This window comes from Echinops telfairi, unplaced genomic scaffold (genome assembly GCF_000313985.2).
Source record: "Echinops telfairi isolate 266 unplaced genomic scaffold, ASM31398v2 ScPeMD7_18;HRSCAF=68, whole genome shotgun sequence".
Classification (NCBI taxonomy): domain Eukaryota; kingdom Metazoa; phylum Chordata; class Mammalia; order Afrosoricida; family Tenrecidae; genus Echinops; species Echinops telfairi.
The window spans coordinates 40,422,442-40,440,251 of NW_022103915.1; the positions used below are offsets into that span (position 1 = coordinate 40,422,442).

The following is a 17,810-nucleotide window of genomic DNA, read 5'->3' on the forward strand; positions in this document are numbered from 1 at the left end:
TGGACAGGGCAAGATATGACAAAATAATAATTTATAAATTATCAAGGGCTCATGAGGGAGGGGAGAGCAGGGAGGGAGGGCACACAGGCTGGTGTGCTAGGGGCTTAAGTGGAGAGAAAATGTTTTGAGAATGATGAGGGCAATGAATGTACAAATGTGCTTTACACAATGGATTTATGTATGGATTGTGATAAGAGTTGTATGAGCCCCTAATAAAATTATTTAAAAGAAAAAGGAAATAAGTAGTTTTGGAGGCTAATGAATGTACAAATGTGCTTTATACAATTAATGTATGTATGGATTGTAATAAGAATTGTATGAGCCCCCTTTTAAAATATGTGCTGAAAAACTCAGCTTATACGCAAGTATATAAGGTATTTCTTAAAATATATTACTGAAAAGTTACCCTGTAGAAGGCACAAATCTTTAATCTTGCTGGGTGACAGAAATAAATTAAGTTCCCTCTTCTTTTATGTACTTAAAAGAAGTTCCCTCTTCTTTTAAGTACATAAAAGAAGAGGTCAAGACAAAACAAGCTTATAAATGGATTTAAGGTAATGTTTAGCAGAGTAGATGAGAGGTACTAATAAATACAGAGCACTACGGCCCAGTGGTCAAGTGCTCAGCTGCTAAACAAAAGTTGCCTGGAAGAAAGATGTGTGTGAAAGTCTGTTTCTGTAAAGATCTGCTGCTGCTGCTGCTGCTGCTGCTACTGGGTGTCAGTGAGTCAGTTCCTACTCAAAATTATTCTACTTCCCAATCCTTTCCCATTCCTTCTGATAACTTGTCCAAAAGGCATGAGATGGAGCCTCACCATCATACTTCTAAAAAGTAGAGGTGTATGTCTTCCAAGGTTTGCTCATTCTTTTGATAGTCCATAGTATATCAACATTCTTCACCAACACAATTCAAAGGTATAATTAATTCTTCTTTGGTCTTTGTATTCATTGTCGACCTTCACACGCATATGAAGGTATTGAAACTACCATGGTTTGGGTCAGGTGTACCTTGATCTGCAAACTGAAATCTTTGTTTTTTAACATATTAAAAGAGGTATTTTGCAGTTTCGATTTGCCCTATGCATTACACTGTCTGATCTTGACTGCTGTATCCATGACCACTGATTGTGGATATGAGTATAATGAAATCCTTGACAACTTCAATCTTTTCCATGTATGATGTTGCCTACCAGGCCAGTTGTGATAATTTTTGTTTTCTTTATATTGAGGTGTAAACATTACAGTCTTGCCAACACCATAGGACCATTCTATCTTTCCTACAGGAAGCTATGAGTCTGAATTCACTCAAAAGTCCATAACAACAATCAATAAATACAGTGGGAGACAAAGAGAAAGGAATTATTCTATGCAATAAGGAAACAGGAAATTATTTTGGAAGCTTACATGACAAGGGCTTGAAAATTGAACAGGGCTTCAAGGGAGAGAGAGAAGTTTTAATGTATGCACACACACACACACACACACACACACATATATGGAACTACATATTTATTATATTTCCTTAGAGAATGATATGTCTAAAGTGTACCTGATCATTATTCACTTCCTATTTACATTGTACTAGGAACCAAGAAAAGAAATTGAGCCATAATGAATAAGATTAGAATTTTCATACTAAAATAGTGGTGACAAACCAGGTTATCATTCTTCCTGATACAAAAATACCATCCCACCTCAAATGTAGAAGATTTAAACAGATCAGAAGTACTAATTAAAGCTTTCCATGCTTATAAAAGATAGTTATACTGCATTTTATTTCCTAGAGGAAGACAGACTGCATTCCAAAATTGGTTGCAGCACTTCCTCGGCACATCACAAACCAGAATCGATTCAACAGCAGTAAGTGTGGTGTAGTCATGGGATGTACATCCCAGTTGTTCAGTGCTATCAAGTCAGTTCTGAGGCATAGAGACCCTATGGACAGCAGAACCAAGCACTGTCCAGTCCTGTGCCATCCTCACAATTGTTCTTGTTTCAGCCCGTTGCAATCATTTTTGTCCTTGGGTGGTTCAAATTGTTAATGTATTTGTTTGCTAATCAAAATGCTGGAGGTTTGCATCCACCCAGAAGCTCCCCCAAAGAAAGGCTGCCGTTCTACTTCTAAAACCTCATCTTATGAGCACAGATCTACTCTGACACATGCAGTGGCCACGAGTCAGAATTGACTCAACAGTCCCAGTTTACCATTTATTCAAGGACAAGTCACTTAAACTTTAAATAAAAGGGCTTGGTACTTAAATTGCATTATTATTACTGAGCCACTAGACTCATGTAAAAAGACATGATCTCTGTTATGATGAGTTGGCTTATGTTGGCCGTCAATGATCTTGGCCTCTTAATAATCATGTTCATGTGCAAATCCCTCCCCAAGTGAGAAAGACCGGTGATTTCTTTCTAACTAATAAAATACAGCAAAAATGATGGGTTGTCACTTCTGTGTTTATGTTACAAGACTGCAACTTCATCTTGCTAGCTAACTTTTCCCTTGCTGGCTTTGATGAAGCAATTTACTTGTAAAATGCTCAGTAGGAAGGAAACTAAGGGCAGCATCTATTGGCAGTGAGTTAGAAACTCACGCAGGTCCCTCAGTCCAAAAACCCACAAGGAACTAAAGTCTGCCAACAATCATGTAATCTTAGAATTGTATACTTGCCCAACTCAGCCTTGAGATGAGACTGTAAACACTGGCTTCTGCATAAGAAATAGCTAAGCTGTGCCTGGACTCCTGATCCGAAGACTGTAAGATAATGAATGTGTGCTGTTTTAGCCACTACATTTGTGGTTATTTGTTACAAAGGAATAGATAACTATTGCTCAATAAGCTTGATTCAATCAGATACATTTTGTTTTCAATTAGTTCCAAAAAATCTAAAGCAAACAATTCTAAGATAAATATTTTAAAAAAATCATTATCAAACTCTTTCACTTACTCCACTCCCAATTACCTTTCACTAATCTTCACTATTTCCTGTTTGCAATTGTAATGGTCTACATCGCTTCCTTTAGAAACTATATAAAGAATCTGACTTGACTACTTTTAGATGAAGTTGATTGATACTGAGATGTAGTCAATTAATATGACCTTTCTAGATAAACTTAGGTAATATAGTATAATTCTGGACTCTATACCTGTAGCTAGAACTCTATTGTGGAGGGTGTTCTCTACTATACTAATGCATAGAATTAGAGTGGGATTAAGACCTCGCTTTAGTAGAGGGTGTGAACCAAGTCACTCCCCTTTCCTTGGGGGCATCTTTAGCTTCCACCTAAAGAGAGGGAAGAGCCCTGGTGGCAAAGAGGCTACCGGTTGGTCTGCTAGTTGCAAGGTCAGCAGTCTGAAACCACCAGAGGCTCCTCAGAAGAAAAACAAGGCTTTCTACTCTTGTTAATAGTTGTGGTCTAAGAAATCGACAGGCACAGTTCTATGCTGTCCTTCAAGATTCCCGCAGTCAGAATCACCTCAATGACATTGAGTTAGTACACAGTGTGAGCCAAGCCACACCCTTTGTCCTCTGGGAGCATTTTTCTCCTTTACTAAAGGATGTGACTTAAGACGTCATCTTTCACTTTCTTTGTGGGTCTGTATAGTCAGCTAAAAGGCAAACCATACCTCCAACAATGCCATTCCTCAATGGTTTAGAGCCATCTGCGGCACAGAGAGAAAGAAGCCATAGGACTATTTGGAAGACCACATACAAAACCTCTGACTGAAGTGGTAGAGGCCTCAGGGACTAGATGCACCAGAGACTGTGGAAAGGAGACTCAGAGAGGCTGAGACTACAGCCTACATTCTTCTCATCTGACAGAAGACTGTGGAACTGTGAGACAGAGCAACAGTTGGTCTGGCTTTCTGGCACATAAAGACAGAAGTCAGGGAACCAGGTAGCTGAGAGAGTGAGGACCAAGTGATGAGAGAGACATGGCTTCTGACTGAGGAAGTGTTGCTGTGGACCAATGACTTTATTCATACTGTTAGCCGTCCTGACTTGTGGTTACATATTAACTTCCCTAATAAACCCCTAATTGTCAGTTATTTTCTTTGAGTTCTGTGTGGCCATTGCAATGAATTATTTAACCCAGCATAGAAGAGTGCCATGGGAGGAAGGAACGGTTGGTATCAGAAGAGGTAAAGAAGGATGGAGGATGGAGGCATGTCTGATGCCTGCCTTGCATGAATGGGGAAGCCAGAGGAGGTCAGCACAACCTCCAGTGTTGTCTAACACAGACACTACTGTTCTGGTCTACTATATTGTTAATTGTTTTCCCACTGTCTGATTAATCAATTCCTAAAATGAGCAGTACTGAAGTCTCTATTCATTATAACGAATTTGTATATATTTTCTTGCAGTTCTATAGGTTTTGCCTCACATATTTTGATGTTCACTAAAGAATGTTTTGTCTTCTTGGAGAATTCACTCCTTTACCATTATGGAATAAAGATTCCTTATCCCTATTACTTTTCTTTGTTCTGAAGTCTGCTCTAAGGTAAATAGGGAGTTAAAGAGGATCTGATAGACGATATGCACATTGGTTTATGGTATAATCTACTACACACACACATACAACAAGCACAGGGTGTGACCAAAAAATATTGAGGTATGAAGAATTTGTATTCTCTTCACACTTGGTTCTGATGGACACAGGAGAAAGGACAGTGGTACATATTTTTGTGACATAGCAGTTACTTTTAGAAACACCTTAGCTATGGTAGAGTAGATTTTGAGCTGAGTACCTGAAACTGCAGACCCAACACACAAAATTGTAAATTTAGCAAATTACTTAATTTGTAGATTTATAGGGATTAAATGAATTGATATATATGCATGTATATGTCTGTGCATATAAACATTATATTGAATATGGCACCAATAATAATAGTCAGTGCATCTTGATTACATGTTTGATCAATATCAGACTGCACAAGTTAGCAAAAATCTTCATGTTCTTCATTTGGCATAGAATTTGGACTGTGAATGCTGTTGTTAGGGCAATTTAAGTGCTAGCAATGAAAGCAGAAGCTAATGTATTTGCTTGCAATCATTTACCACCATAACCCAACTCCCAATCAATGAAGTGCTGCCTGAAACCTGGAGAAAACTACTAAGATAATTATAATAAGTTGCAGCTCTCTTATGAATATAAATACAAGCCACTCACTTTGTCTATACACTGATGAGACTAGTTTTTATACAATATTTGAAAATTGTGGGCAAAGTGAGTTTTTATATTTCAGTCCAAATTCATTAAGATTTTGTGATTTTTCAAAACCTATTTTACTTTCTACCTCTTGTATAAACTCACATTTTCATACATTAAGCTCCCATCATGTTATACCTTTTAATGTAATATAAAGACGGTTGCAGTGGTATATAATAGTGCTCTGAAAATACAACAACTAGTATAACACTTACTGGTTGCCTAAGAACCCTTTAACATTTTGCCAAGAATATGTTTGTTTGTTTGTTTGTGTATACAAAGGACTTCAAAAAGCTCGTGCCTAAATGGAGCTAAAACCTAACAGCATTTTCCAAAAATTTTTTGAAGCCTCTTGGATATAAAGATGAATAAACAGATATAGATATATGGAGTGAAAAATATATTATAGGCATTGATAATAAATTGAGAGCACTATAAGCAATTTACACTAATGCATTTGATATTTTTCATAAAATAGATATTACTTCAAAAATACACCTATCAAAATTGACAAACACAAGAAAAATTAAAATACTCTGAATAGTCTAATTTCTTTTATACAAATCAAATGACGAATGTAAAATGGATCTAAGCTTCTATTAAGGATGATGGTATAGTGTGAAAATGGATAAAGATGATTATGTCAATTTATTATGAGTGAAGATTATTGTTAGTCTGATATTTTATTATATATATTTACAATTAGAAAATAAAATCTTCCCATATGAACAATGACTCCAGATCCAAATCATTTCACTGGTGGAACTGTCTCAGTATTTAAAAAAAAAAAAAGTTTAACAAAGGAAAAAATACCAATTTTATACAAACTCTTCCAGAGAATGAAAGAGGTATACATAATATAATACCTAAATCTGAAAGATTTTAAGAATAATTACTAAATAATGTTTCTTGTTAATTAAAAAAAAATCTATAGCGAAACAGCAAACTGAATCCAGCAACATATAAGAAATAACAATACCAACTTCAGGGAGAGAACATTTGACTGACAAAGCTTGGTTCACAAACTCACTCCTCAGGCTGGGAAGGTTAGTAACTGGAAGGCCCCATTAAGGAGAGGGATATTTTCTCAAGAGGAAAAAAAGAGATATTCTTGGTAGCATGGATAAGAGTTGACTAAAATAAGAGCCACATATAATTGAAAGCCATAGCTAGATGGTAGGTGCTCTATATATATTCTAATCCAGATCACTTGCTCTAGGAAAATATATACATATACACATACATACAAGGGGATTCCCACCCAAAAAAAGCCCCTCCCCAAAGCTACCTTTTAATTTTTTTTACAAAACAACCTTATCACCTTCAAAGTACTCTCCATTACACTTACTACATTTTCCAAATCTGTGATTCCATTCTTGAAAACAGTTTTCAAACTCATCTGTTTGGATGGCTGACAGCAGCTCCCTCGTTTTTTTCTTCACCTCCTCTACTTTGTGAAATTGCTGTCTTTCATGTCCCTCTTCATTCACAGAAACATGGAGCAAGGTCAGGTGAGTCAGGTGCATGGGGCAAGAGAGGCATGCTGTGTTTTGCCAAAAACTGGTGCATTGAGATGGCTGCGTGAGCAGGTGCATTGTTGTGGTGGCAAAACCAGTCCCTGTCTGCCACAAAGCAGGCCTTTTTTTTGGCACATCATTATGCAATCTTTTCAGAATCTCTAAATAGAGAGCTTGATTAGCTAGACTGACCTAGTGGAATGAACTCCAAATGCATTATGAATTGACATTTTCGTCCACTGAGGAAGTTGATGGACATCAAGAACGGGGTTCGTCATCAATCAACATTTCACCTTTTTTGAAACACTCATACACTTGCATTTTTCCCATAGTGCTGTCCTTGTAATCAGCCTTACAACAGCTTCTGCAGTATTTTTCCTGAGCAGGAAACAAAATTTCACAGTTGCATGGTGTTCTCTTTTATCAGCCATCACAAAAAACGGGGTTCGAGCAAAACTGCTTTTATGAAAAAGTTCACTGTGACAAAAGAACCTTCCAAGGCGATGATGCCCCTGGATGCACTAACCCAGAGCGAGTTGCTCAATGCTCACCAAGTGGGAAAATGCATACTGCGATAGCTCCACTCTAAAATGTACCGGTATATATAGATATAGATAGATAGATAGATAGATAGATAGATAGATAGATAGATAGATAGATAGATAGATAGATAGATATAGATATACATACACACATATATGCAGATATACACATACAAATATATATACAAACACAGATGAGGGGACTTCCAAAAGTTCATGGAAAAATTCTATTCTCTTAATTTCATTTTCTCATAAACGTTTTGAAGCTCCCTCATAGATATATGCCCTTCATGTTGAGAGTAGGTGGAGTTCAGTGAATATTTAATATATCTCTTCTATCAATAGTCTCTAACTCCCACCAAATGATCCCTTCCTGATGGGTCTGAGTAAGAGAGAGTGTGAGATGACCCTGATAGGACTCAGTTGTGATTCGTTAAGAGGGGTAATTGTAATAGCCATTCTCCTGGATGCAAAATGTGCCATCATAAAAGCAGGAAGAGGGGTCTTCCTATCAGCATGAGAGAAGAGCCAGGTGAGGAGTGCTTCCTTTGGTCTGAAAGATCCTGGTGCAAATGTATAGGAGACAGCTTTGGTGGCAGAGGAGTGATAGAACGGCAGCAACAGCAGAACCAGGAGCCAGAGCACAAGACAGGGCCGTGGACTTCCCAACCCACAGAGCAGTTCAAGCTGAGTGCTTTAGAGCAGGAGGCTGCCTTGTGGAGTAGGGTGCCTGGAAGCATTTAATTGTGGGCACAGGGCTTGGCTGACACAGAAGATCTGGAACTGCGTGCCTTCAGAGGGAGGCTTACAGAGGAGTGGTATACTCTTTGGGGGCTTTATTTGAAGCCATAAAAGAGCTTTGTAGCATTGTCTGAGGAGAGAAGGGGCCTGGCAGACCAAGAAGCTCAAGTCCAAAGAGAGGCCTGCCTGCAGGCACAGCAGAGAAGAAACTGTCCTGACTGAACCACTGTATCCTGAGTATTTCTACCTGAATTGTAACTTGTTAACTTCCCTAATAAAGCTCATACTTGTGAACACCATCTGTAAGTTCTGTACAGCCACTGCAATGAATTATCAAATCCAGCAGAAAAGTCGAGTGTGAGGAAATAGTGTCGTGGGAGGAACAGTTGGTGTCAGAATAGGTTAAGAAGAATGGAGAGTGCAGGAGGTATGTCTGGCCACTGCCTTATGACAATCAGGCTTGGGAGCCAGCAGACATCAGATGTGGCCCCATGTTGTTTCTACAGCAGGTCAGGGGAGAGCTAAAATCCAAACTCGCTGCTATGGAGTCAATTCCACCCCACAGAAACCTTATAGGGCAGGGTAGAGCAGACCCTATGGGTCTCCGTATCTAATTCTTTACAGGAATAAAAAGCTTTGTCTTTCACGAGTGGCTGGTGCATACTTTGTGGTTAGCAGTCGAACTAGTAACCACTACACCACCAGGGCAAGGGCACCTTGGGTCCAGGAATAGAGTCTAGAAAAAAATCTTCCATTCAGCTAACTGGGATATAATCCTCCCCACTTTCTAATATAAGGTTATCAAACAAAAGTAGTAAGACGGAGTTAATGTTCTACCGCTGTTGCCTGGGATAAATATCTCCATGATACCAAACATCTCCATAATACAGTTCATGATTTGATGCTAATCCATATGGGCAGATCTACCAACCCAGAAAAACAGGTAATCACAAGTCAACTACACATTCTCTGTGGTTTATAAATACATAACTTAGAACTAGCATCTAAATTCCAGAATACTTCGAGGTTTTTTTAAGGGTACCCTCAAAAAATATTTGGCCCAAGAATGACAAAGATTTAAGTGATGGGGAGAGTTGTGATTAACATTAACTTTTATAGGTTAAGTGCGACCCTGATAGCTATCCTGTTTGACCATCATTGATCAAGGCATCATCTGCACAAGCTTCAATCATTTTCTGAGTATTTTCTGCTAAATTTCAACCCTGAAAGACAAAGTGGCTGGTTCATATCTCAAGAAGCAAAAATTATGTTGGCCAATAGCACACTCACATTACTAAAGACTAAGATAAAATAAACATGAAAGGTTGACAAAGTAAAGACTTCTAAATTTTCTCAAGAAAATCTGTTTGTGTTTCTAACATAATAGTATTTGGTAAGTAAGAAAAGGAAGTCTGGGAATAACCAAATAAAAGAAAGCATATGGGAAAATAAGCAGATATACCTAAACACCTAAGCCAACAATTGTTTTATGGCTAATACTGAGAGCTACAGAAATATTACTTTATTGGCTCTTTAAGTATTATAAATGTACCATAAAGTATCTTTAGGGTATAAACTATAAAATCACTTTCATTTAACCAGTGTCACTGAATTGTACATGTAGAAATTTTTTAATTGGTGTAGACTTTGCCATGTATATTTCCAACAACAGGATAAACAAATAACTAAATATATACACATACTGGCACAACTTTCATTTGCTACAAAGACTTTTTAAAATTACCTGTACTGGGTCAAATTGATAACAACAACTCAAAAGGCTAGATACAAAATTTAGGGGGAAAGGCATTTATGTTAATGATGGAGAAACAATTCAGAAAAGGAAGGTGATAAAGGTTCCACAACTTAAAGAATGTAACCAACATCCGTGAATTGTACATGGGAAAATTACTAAATTGGTGTGGTGTTCTGTTGTATATAGTTTCAACAGTTAAAAAGCAAATTACTAAGACAAAGTTATATATGATCTTCCTTAAACTAAAAACTATCTTAAATATTACCTGATTACACTTTTTAACAGAGGATCAGATATAAAAATAACAAATTGATTGGCCTCCACAAAGTTCAAATTATAATTGTCAAGGTGAAAAATTAAAAAAGCAATATTATCCTTTTATAGAGACTGTGAAGTTTGCTACACAGTCTGAGAATAAGCCTCAACTGAAATATCTCCTGAACAAGGTGGCTAGCTACACACAGTAATGTCTTATAATGACTTTACACAGAAAAATTTTATAGATGTATCAAACGAACACAGGAAATATTCTGAGTCCTTTGTAGGTCAGGTCACTGTTAACAGTTATTACTATGATTAAATATACAAACACTCATAGCCAGTAGAAGACCTAATAAAATGCCTTGTAGGCATTAAGTAGAATAAGCCACATTGAAAGTACTCACTATTTAGATTGATGAACAAAATTAGTGAAAAAAAAGAAAGAATGCTGAATCAAATTAAATGCATTCAGTCTATACTATAGCTCAGTTTTTAATGATTAACCAGAAAGTGTATAGAAATTGTTTGCTCTTCCCAACTCCACATTCAGATACTAAGGCCCTCATCTTTGTTGTGCAGAGAAGGCAGACATTCAAGAGCAAAGTGTTAAAAAAAGAAAGAGCTAAGTGTTTCACATTTATTCCAACTATTTCAATTAGCTTTAAAGTAGGAAGAATTAAAGACTTCATTTATATCTTAGTATCAAATCTTGAAATTCAGCAAGGTTGGAGGATAGAAAAATCAATAAACAAAACCAATTTGTATTTGTATGCACTTGCAATGACAAATCAAATAAAATTAACAAAATAATGCCACTTACAATAGCAATAAAAACAATAAAATACTTAGGAATAAAGTTAACAAAAGAAGTGTAAAATTCTAAGTATTGCTAGAGAAATTAAGGAAAATCTAAACAAATAGGGAAAAGAAATCCATGTTCATAAAATTCAGAAGATTTAATATTGTTCAGATGGTAACAGTCCCATAATTAGTCTATATATTCAAAACACTCCCTACCAGGATCTCAGCAAACTTCTTTGGGAAAATTGACAAGCTGACAAGCAGATCCTAAAATTACATGGAATAGCAAGGGATTCAGAATCGTCAAAACAATTTTTAAAAGGAAGAACAAAACAGAAAGACTCAACCCTCCCAATTTCAAAACTTACTACAAAGCAACAATAAAAAGTATGATACCGGCATGCATAAGAATAGATAGAAAGATCACATTAAAATCAAACCTAGTGTCCAGAAATAAAGCCATGGATTTATGATCAACTGATTTTCAATAAAGGTTTCAGATCATGCAATGGGAGAATAAGTCTTCTCAACGGGGTTGTGCTAGAAAAACTTGATTTCCACATGGAAAAAAAAATTAACTTAAAGTGGATCAAAGGTTAAAATATAAGAGCTAAAACTATAAAACTTAAAGAACACTACTAAGAAAGTGAACAGACAATCCAAAGAATAAAAGAGAATATTTGCAAATCATATATCTAATCATTTATAATCCAGACAACATAAAGCACTCTTACAAAGATTAAACAATACCTCAATTTTAAAATGGGAATAGTTTTGTGTCCATAGGATTAAAAACCTCTGATAGAATGTTCCTCAAAAAAACACCACCAAATAATCCAATTTTAAAAATTGAGATATGGATTTGAATAGATAGCTCACTAAAAAATAGATAAACAAATGGCAAAACACAGTAGGGCACAAGAAAATGCACATAAAAAGTAATGCACCATTAGTCATAAAGAAAATTCAAATCAAAACCATATGGAGATATCTTTTCACGACCACTATGATAGTTTGAGAAGCTCTGGTGGCAGTGGGTTAGGAGTTGGGCTAAGTACCACAAGATTCATATGTCAAATCCATCAGCTACTCCCTGGAAGAACGATGAAGCTATCTGCTTCTATAAAAATGTACCATCTGGGGAACCCCCAAGGGACTTCGACTCTGTCTATACAGTCACTGAGCCATAATTGACTCAATGGCAGTGGGTTATGATGACAAGAATAAAAAAGTCAAATGATAAATATTGGCAAGGATGTGAAGCAATCAAAATGTCCACGTACTGCTGGTGATAAAGTTAAATAGCTCTACTTTGGAAAGTATTCTGGAAGTTTTTCAAATGTTTAAACATAGAGTTACCATAAGATGCAACAATGTATAGCAGTTTTATTCATAGTCAAAAGCTCAAAACAACCCAAGGGTTGCTCAATTAAGAATGGATAAATAAACATTATATACATATATATGTAGTGAAATATTATTTGCCTATAAAAGAAATGAGGTATTGATACATACTAGAACATGAGTAAACCTTGAAAACATAATGCTAAATGCTAACTAAAAGGACAACAAACCCACTGCCATCAAGTCAATTCTGACTCATAGGGGCCAAACTAATCAAAGACCATATGCTATATGGTTCTATTTATATGAACGATCCAGGATAGAAAACTCCACAGGGGCAGAGAGGAGACTAGCAGTCGTCTAAGTACTCCCTCGGTGCCATGACTAGCTGTCTAAGTACTAGTCGTCTAAGTACTCCCTCGGTGCCATGACTAGCTGTCTAAGTACTAGTCGTCTAAGTACTCCCTCGGTGCCATGACTAGTTGTCTAAGTACTAGTCTTCTAAGTACTCGCTCGGTGCCATGACTAGTTGTCTAAGTACTAGTCGTCTAAGTACCCCCTTGGTGCCATGACTAGTTGTCTAAGTTTTAGTCATCTAAGTACTCCCTTGGTGCCATGACTAGTTGTCTAAGTACTAGTCATCTAAGAACTCCCTTGGTGCCATGGATAAGCACTAGGCTGCTAACCAAAAGGTCAGCGCTCTAAGCCCACAGCTGCTTCAATGTCCTGCTCCTCATGAAGATTACAGCCTAGGAAATCCTACAAGGAAATTCTACTATGAATTAGAAATAAAGTTATAATAAAGCAATTAAGGAAAGTATTTGGATGTGTATTTTTTTATTTCAAAGAGAATAATACTGTTATTAAAACAACTCCCAAAATATTTATTTAAAACATATAAAATACTGAGGAATAAATCTGAAAAGTAAATTATGTGACTACTGAAAATTATAAAATACTCATAAAAAAATTAAAAACCTAATAACTAAATGAAGATATAGGCTGTATACATGAATTATAAGACTCAATTTTGTGAAGATGTCAATTTCTTCCCAAATAAATCTACAGATTTAACACAGTCTCAATCACAAACCCAGCAGGAAAAAAATGTCATGACCTTGGGTTAGGCAAAGATACTACACCAAAAGCACAATCTACTTTTTAAAAATCCATAAAAGGAGTTTTCTCAAAGTCACAAGTATCTGTACTTCAAAAGATATTCTGTAACAGAAAGAAGACAAGAAACCGCTTGCAGGGAAATATCAGCAAACACATATTGATAAAAGATGTGTACCTAGCTAATACAGAAATATTCTTAAAAATCAGTAGTAAGAAAACAAACAACTCACAGAAGTGGTATATAGAAGAGATGATTCAACCAAGGTGCAGTAGCACCGACGAATCACACATTGCTCTAGTTCCTAAAAGTCTCATGGGAAATTAGAAGGCAGCTACTTGCTTCATTTCAAAAAGAGTTAACTGCTGCACAAGTGTATTTTTAAAGTATGCTTTGATTGTGGTAAAATTGTGTTCTATGCATAGGAGTTTTGCTCCTTAAAGATGACTTTGCCTCTTAATAGTTTGGGTTCATAAATTATTGCCCTGTGTCCTCTTATTTCCAGAACAATACGGATATTTCAACTAGCTTACTTTCGACTGCCAAGTATTATGCTTTTACTGTATGAAGGAAAACTTGTGGTTAAAATGTGCTGCTTTCTTCTGCAAAAATGTTTTTGGTTCTATTAAGTCGCTTTTTAAATATTTCTCCAGGTTGAAATGAAATTCTCAACTATTTCCTTCAACTGTAGAGATTACTTTCTAAGAACAAGAATTTTATATATTTTGCTGGAGTAAGGAAATAAAATGTAAAAACAGCGACTCATCATATGAGCCCATTTTTTTAATATGGGTATATAATTTCAGGAATATAAGTAGTTATCTTTACACATTAGGGGAGAAAATCTTAGACCATGTCATTGACTTTACTGGTGGGGCTCTTTGTGTTTCATGCCAAGCCACTCATTTTGGAGCCCCTGGCATAAAAGGAAAGTACTATGAGGATTGGTATCATCTTTCTCTTTTATCATTTACTCATATTTTGTACCCAATTTACAACATTCCTATAAGAAAATGTGTTCATAAATGCCAGATTAGAACAAATTAATTCATATATTTGTAAAAGTGAAACAGATTGATAGTCAGTGCTCAGAAAAACTTTTTGAGATAAGACATATGGATTGGAGTTGGACAGCAAACCGTAAACTACAACTTTTTAAAGATTTAAAACAGTGGATTAAAAATAGTCAACCAACTTTCAGCAATTTGTTAGCTTTGCTGACTGTTATAATTTTAGGGAAATGATTTAAAATTCATTTCTCATGGACCCTGGGTGGTGCCAACAGTTTTCACTCAGCTGGTCACCCAAAGGTTGGTAGTTTGAACCCATCTATGTTAGGCTGGGTCTTGATTCCCTCTCACTTCTACTCCATGGGGAAAGATAGTTCCTAAGACCTCAAGGTTTGGAGTCTCATGTCTAGGACTAAAAGCATAGAAAAAGTGTGACCTTAGAAAAGTGTGACCTTGGGTAAATTAAGTGACTTAGTATCTCTTCAGATTCCTCATCTACAAAATGGTTATGAAAATAGTAGTAATAACTCATAAGTTGAGGAACTTAATGAGATAAGTCATGTACTCATTGGTACAATACCTGGCATAGTATAAACTCTCAATACATGATAGCTGTTGCTGTGAGCTGCCATGGAACCGACACACAGCAAGCCTCAGCACAAGAGAACAAAACAGTGGCTGGTCTGTACCAACCCCATGACCAGTCGTGGACAGTACTATTGAAAATCCATTGGTAGATTTTCAGAAGCACATCATCTAATCTTGCATCCTTGACTGTCTTAATCTGTCTTCATCTGAAATCTGTTCACAACTACAGCAGCATACAAGCCTCCGCAGATGGACAGGTGACACCTGTGCATGTGCTGCACTGGCCAGGTATTTTACCTGCACCTCCAACATGGATGATGAGAATTCTATCACTAAACCACCACTGGCCAAAATCACTACTATTCCTAAGACTTAAATTACCAAGCTTTGGTTTCATAAAAAATGAAATATCTCTTCTATGATTTTCCCTGATTTCCCCCAACAGAAAATAAAGTTACATGTAAGTTCAGGATGTTACCTGTCCCACTTTCCTGACCCTACCACTTCTTACTCTGCTGAATGGTACTATTGCCTTTTAAAAACAAGAACGATGTTCCATTCGTTTTTGTTGTAACTTTTCAACGAGTAAAAAAGGTCAAAATTATGATGATGATGAAGAAAAAAGTTATATAACTAAAAAAAGGAGGGAAGGCTGAATTCTAAAGTAGTAGTAAAAGGCAGGAAGTGGGGAGCTGAGAAAAACAGGAGGAACGCAGGCACCCACTCTGAAGCCTCAGGGGAATATGACACTGCCAATTATCTTCTTGATTCATAGAATGATCCTCAGCTTCCACACTAGAGTTACTCTGCAAGCTTCCTCTGAACAACTGGATGTTTTCCACTGTTCACTATTGAACTTGTTTTTCAAAATTAAATCAGCGTTCAGATTCGTCTCTACGCTAGTTCCCATAAAGTCCATTATTCCCTCTATAATTTTCATTTCTAGCTGTAATCTTTATCTTCAGAGATAAAACTGCAAAACAAACAAGTTCACTGGCAATGAGTGGATTTCTATTCGCAACCACACTATAAAACAGACTAGAATTGCCCTGTGGGTTTCCAAGGCTATACGTCTCATGGGAAGAGAAAGCCTTTCTCTTTCTCAGCTTTCTCCTGTGGAATGGCTAGTGGTTTCGAAATACAGGTGGGTCGCAGCCCAATTCGTAAGCCACCATACCACCAGGGCTACTTTCTGAAAGACAGAAAGAACTAAATATGATTTCCCCTTCATATATTAAGTAGAGGAATTAAAAGATAACTACTTGCTCAATTTTTTTAAAGAGAAATACTTTTTCAAATAGTGAGCAGCCAATTTATTCACCCCACTCATTCAAAACCAAATATTGTCAGAATGCTCTACTACTATATGAAGAAGCCCTAGTCATGTGCTAGTAGAAGCACTCAGTGGTTAAGATGCTCACATATTAACGACAAGGTCACTTGCTGGCTCAGAGGAAAAAAGATGTGGCTGTCTGTTTCTTTCCCATACGGTCACTGTTCTAGGTGTCATAGAGTGTGGGCCCTAGCCAATTGCAAAACTGAAGCCTACATATAATATATTAAATATGAAATAAAAGAACTACTCTAGTATACATCTTACTTTTTACAAAAGAATGTACTAAAAACTAAATGTGCTTGCACAGATTCAATTTGGTTAGGAAACTAAGTAACCTTTAAACGTCAGTAGCTCTGGGGTAAATAACATAGAGATCTACATAACACAATGTTCACTGGCTTCCTGAAGCAAGACCTCTTTTCCACCGTTGAGGACTTTAACAGCATGTCACATTTCCTTAATACTGACCTAGAACTAGCAAAAACAATAATTGAGCAGATTCCAGACCCAGTTGTTTTGTTTAAAGATAATTTTTGTTTCTTCATTTTAATAAATTATAGTTAAGCTACCTTCATTTCTTCATTACTATGTTGTCTTTGCTATACACACTAATTTAAATAAAACACTTATTGAATGTATCACAATTGTCAGAACGAAGAGAACTGCAAATGAAACAGAAGCACATGAATTAAATGACATGTTTCATATATTAAAATTCATATGCAAAATAGGTTTTACCTCTATGGAAAAATTCTGCATATTAAATAAAAAAACAGCACCAATATAAAAGTATCCTACTAAGATAAAGAAATTATTTCAGAGCTCTAGCAATTTATAAAAATTATAGCAGCTTTCAATAACTAAATAAACCTCATGCCTAAAACTTATGAACAATTTTTCAATACTTATCCAGTTTTACAGAACCTACCGAAGAGATTCAGCCATTCGCCTCAAGTCTTCATTCTGCTGTTTTAAGCGTTCAAGCTTTGCCAGAATCTTGGACAGTTCTCGGCTAGAGTGATCAGGGTGGTCATTATCTCGTACCAAGTGACCACCTATGTAAAATAGCAATGTTCCCCACGCAAATAAAATGAGCATAATCCAACGCCAAGAACCAGTCCATGGCCGCATTTTCAGATTTTCCACTCACTCTCCTGGCTTCTGGAGCTCAAAGAATTGACGACATCATAACTGTGTTTCTAACTAGTGTAAAGGTGATAGCTTCTTGGTGCTTTCAATACATGATGCTTCCAATTTGTCTCTGGTAGTCCTGTGGTGAAGCTTTCAAAGAGATTCTCCTGATGGCATGAGTAGGAAGCTTTATTTTCCCACACTTCGTAGGCTCTACATGCTGTGGAAAGAGAAATGCATTTGAAATATTTAACATATGTAAATAAGCATACACTGCAATTCATGGCATTTAAAGGAAACACATTGGTGTCCACTTGCCAACAAGCAGACAAATATCCTGAGTGTCTTATTACAAGTAAAAAGCAAAAGCTTTTAATTCTGTATACTAAATCAACCATTACAGTAGGGCTCTAGTAAATAAGAGAGATTAATAAACTCTAAACCTGAAAG

General features: G+C 36.4%; 1 protein-coding gene across 2 annotated transcripts in view; it reads right to left on the bottom strand.

Annotated features, from left to right (window-relative positions):
- FUT8 (fucosyltransferase 8) overlaps positions 1-17,575 on the bottom strand; it is a 166,790-nt gene extending 149,215 nt beyond the window's left edge. For both annotated transcript variants that reach the window (XM_004698659.2, XM_045288156.1), the window contains exon 1: positions 17,158-17,575. In XM_004698659.2, coding sequence (XP_004698716.1) covers positions 17,158-17,360 — 203 coding nt within the window. In that variant the 5' untranslated portion in view covers positions 17,361-17,575. The remainder of the gene's footprint in view (positions 1-17,157) is intronic.
- Between the last annotated feature and the right edge of the window lie 235 nt (positions 17,576-17,810).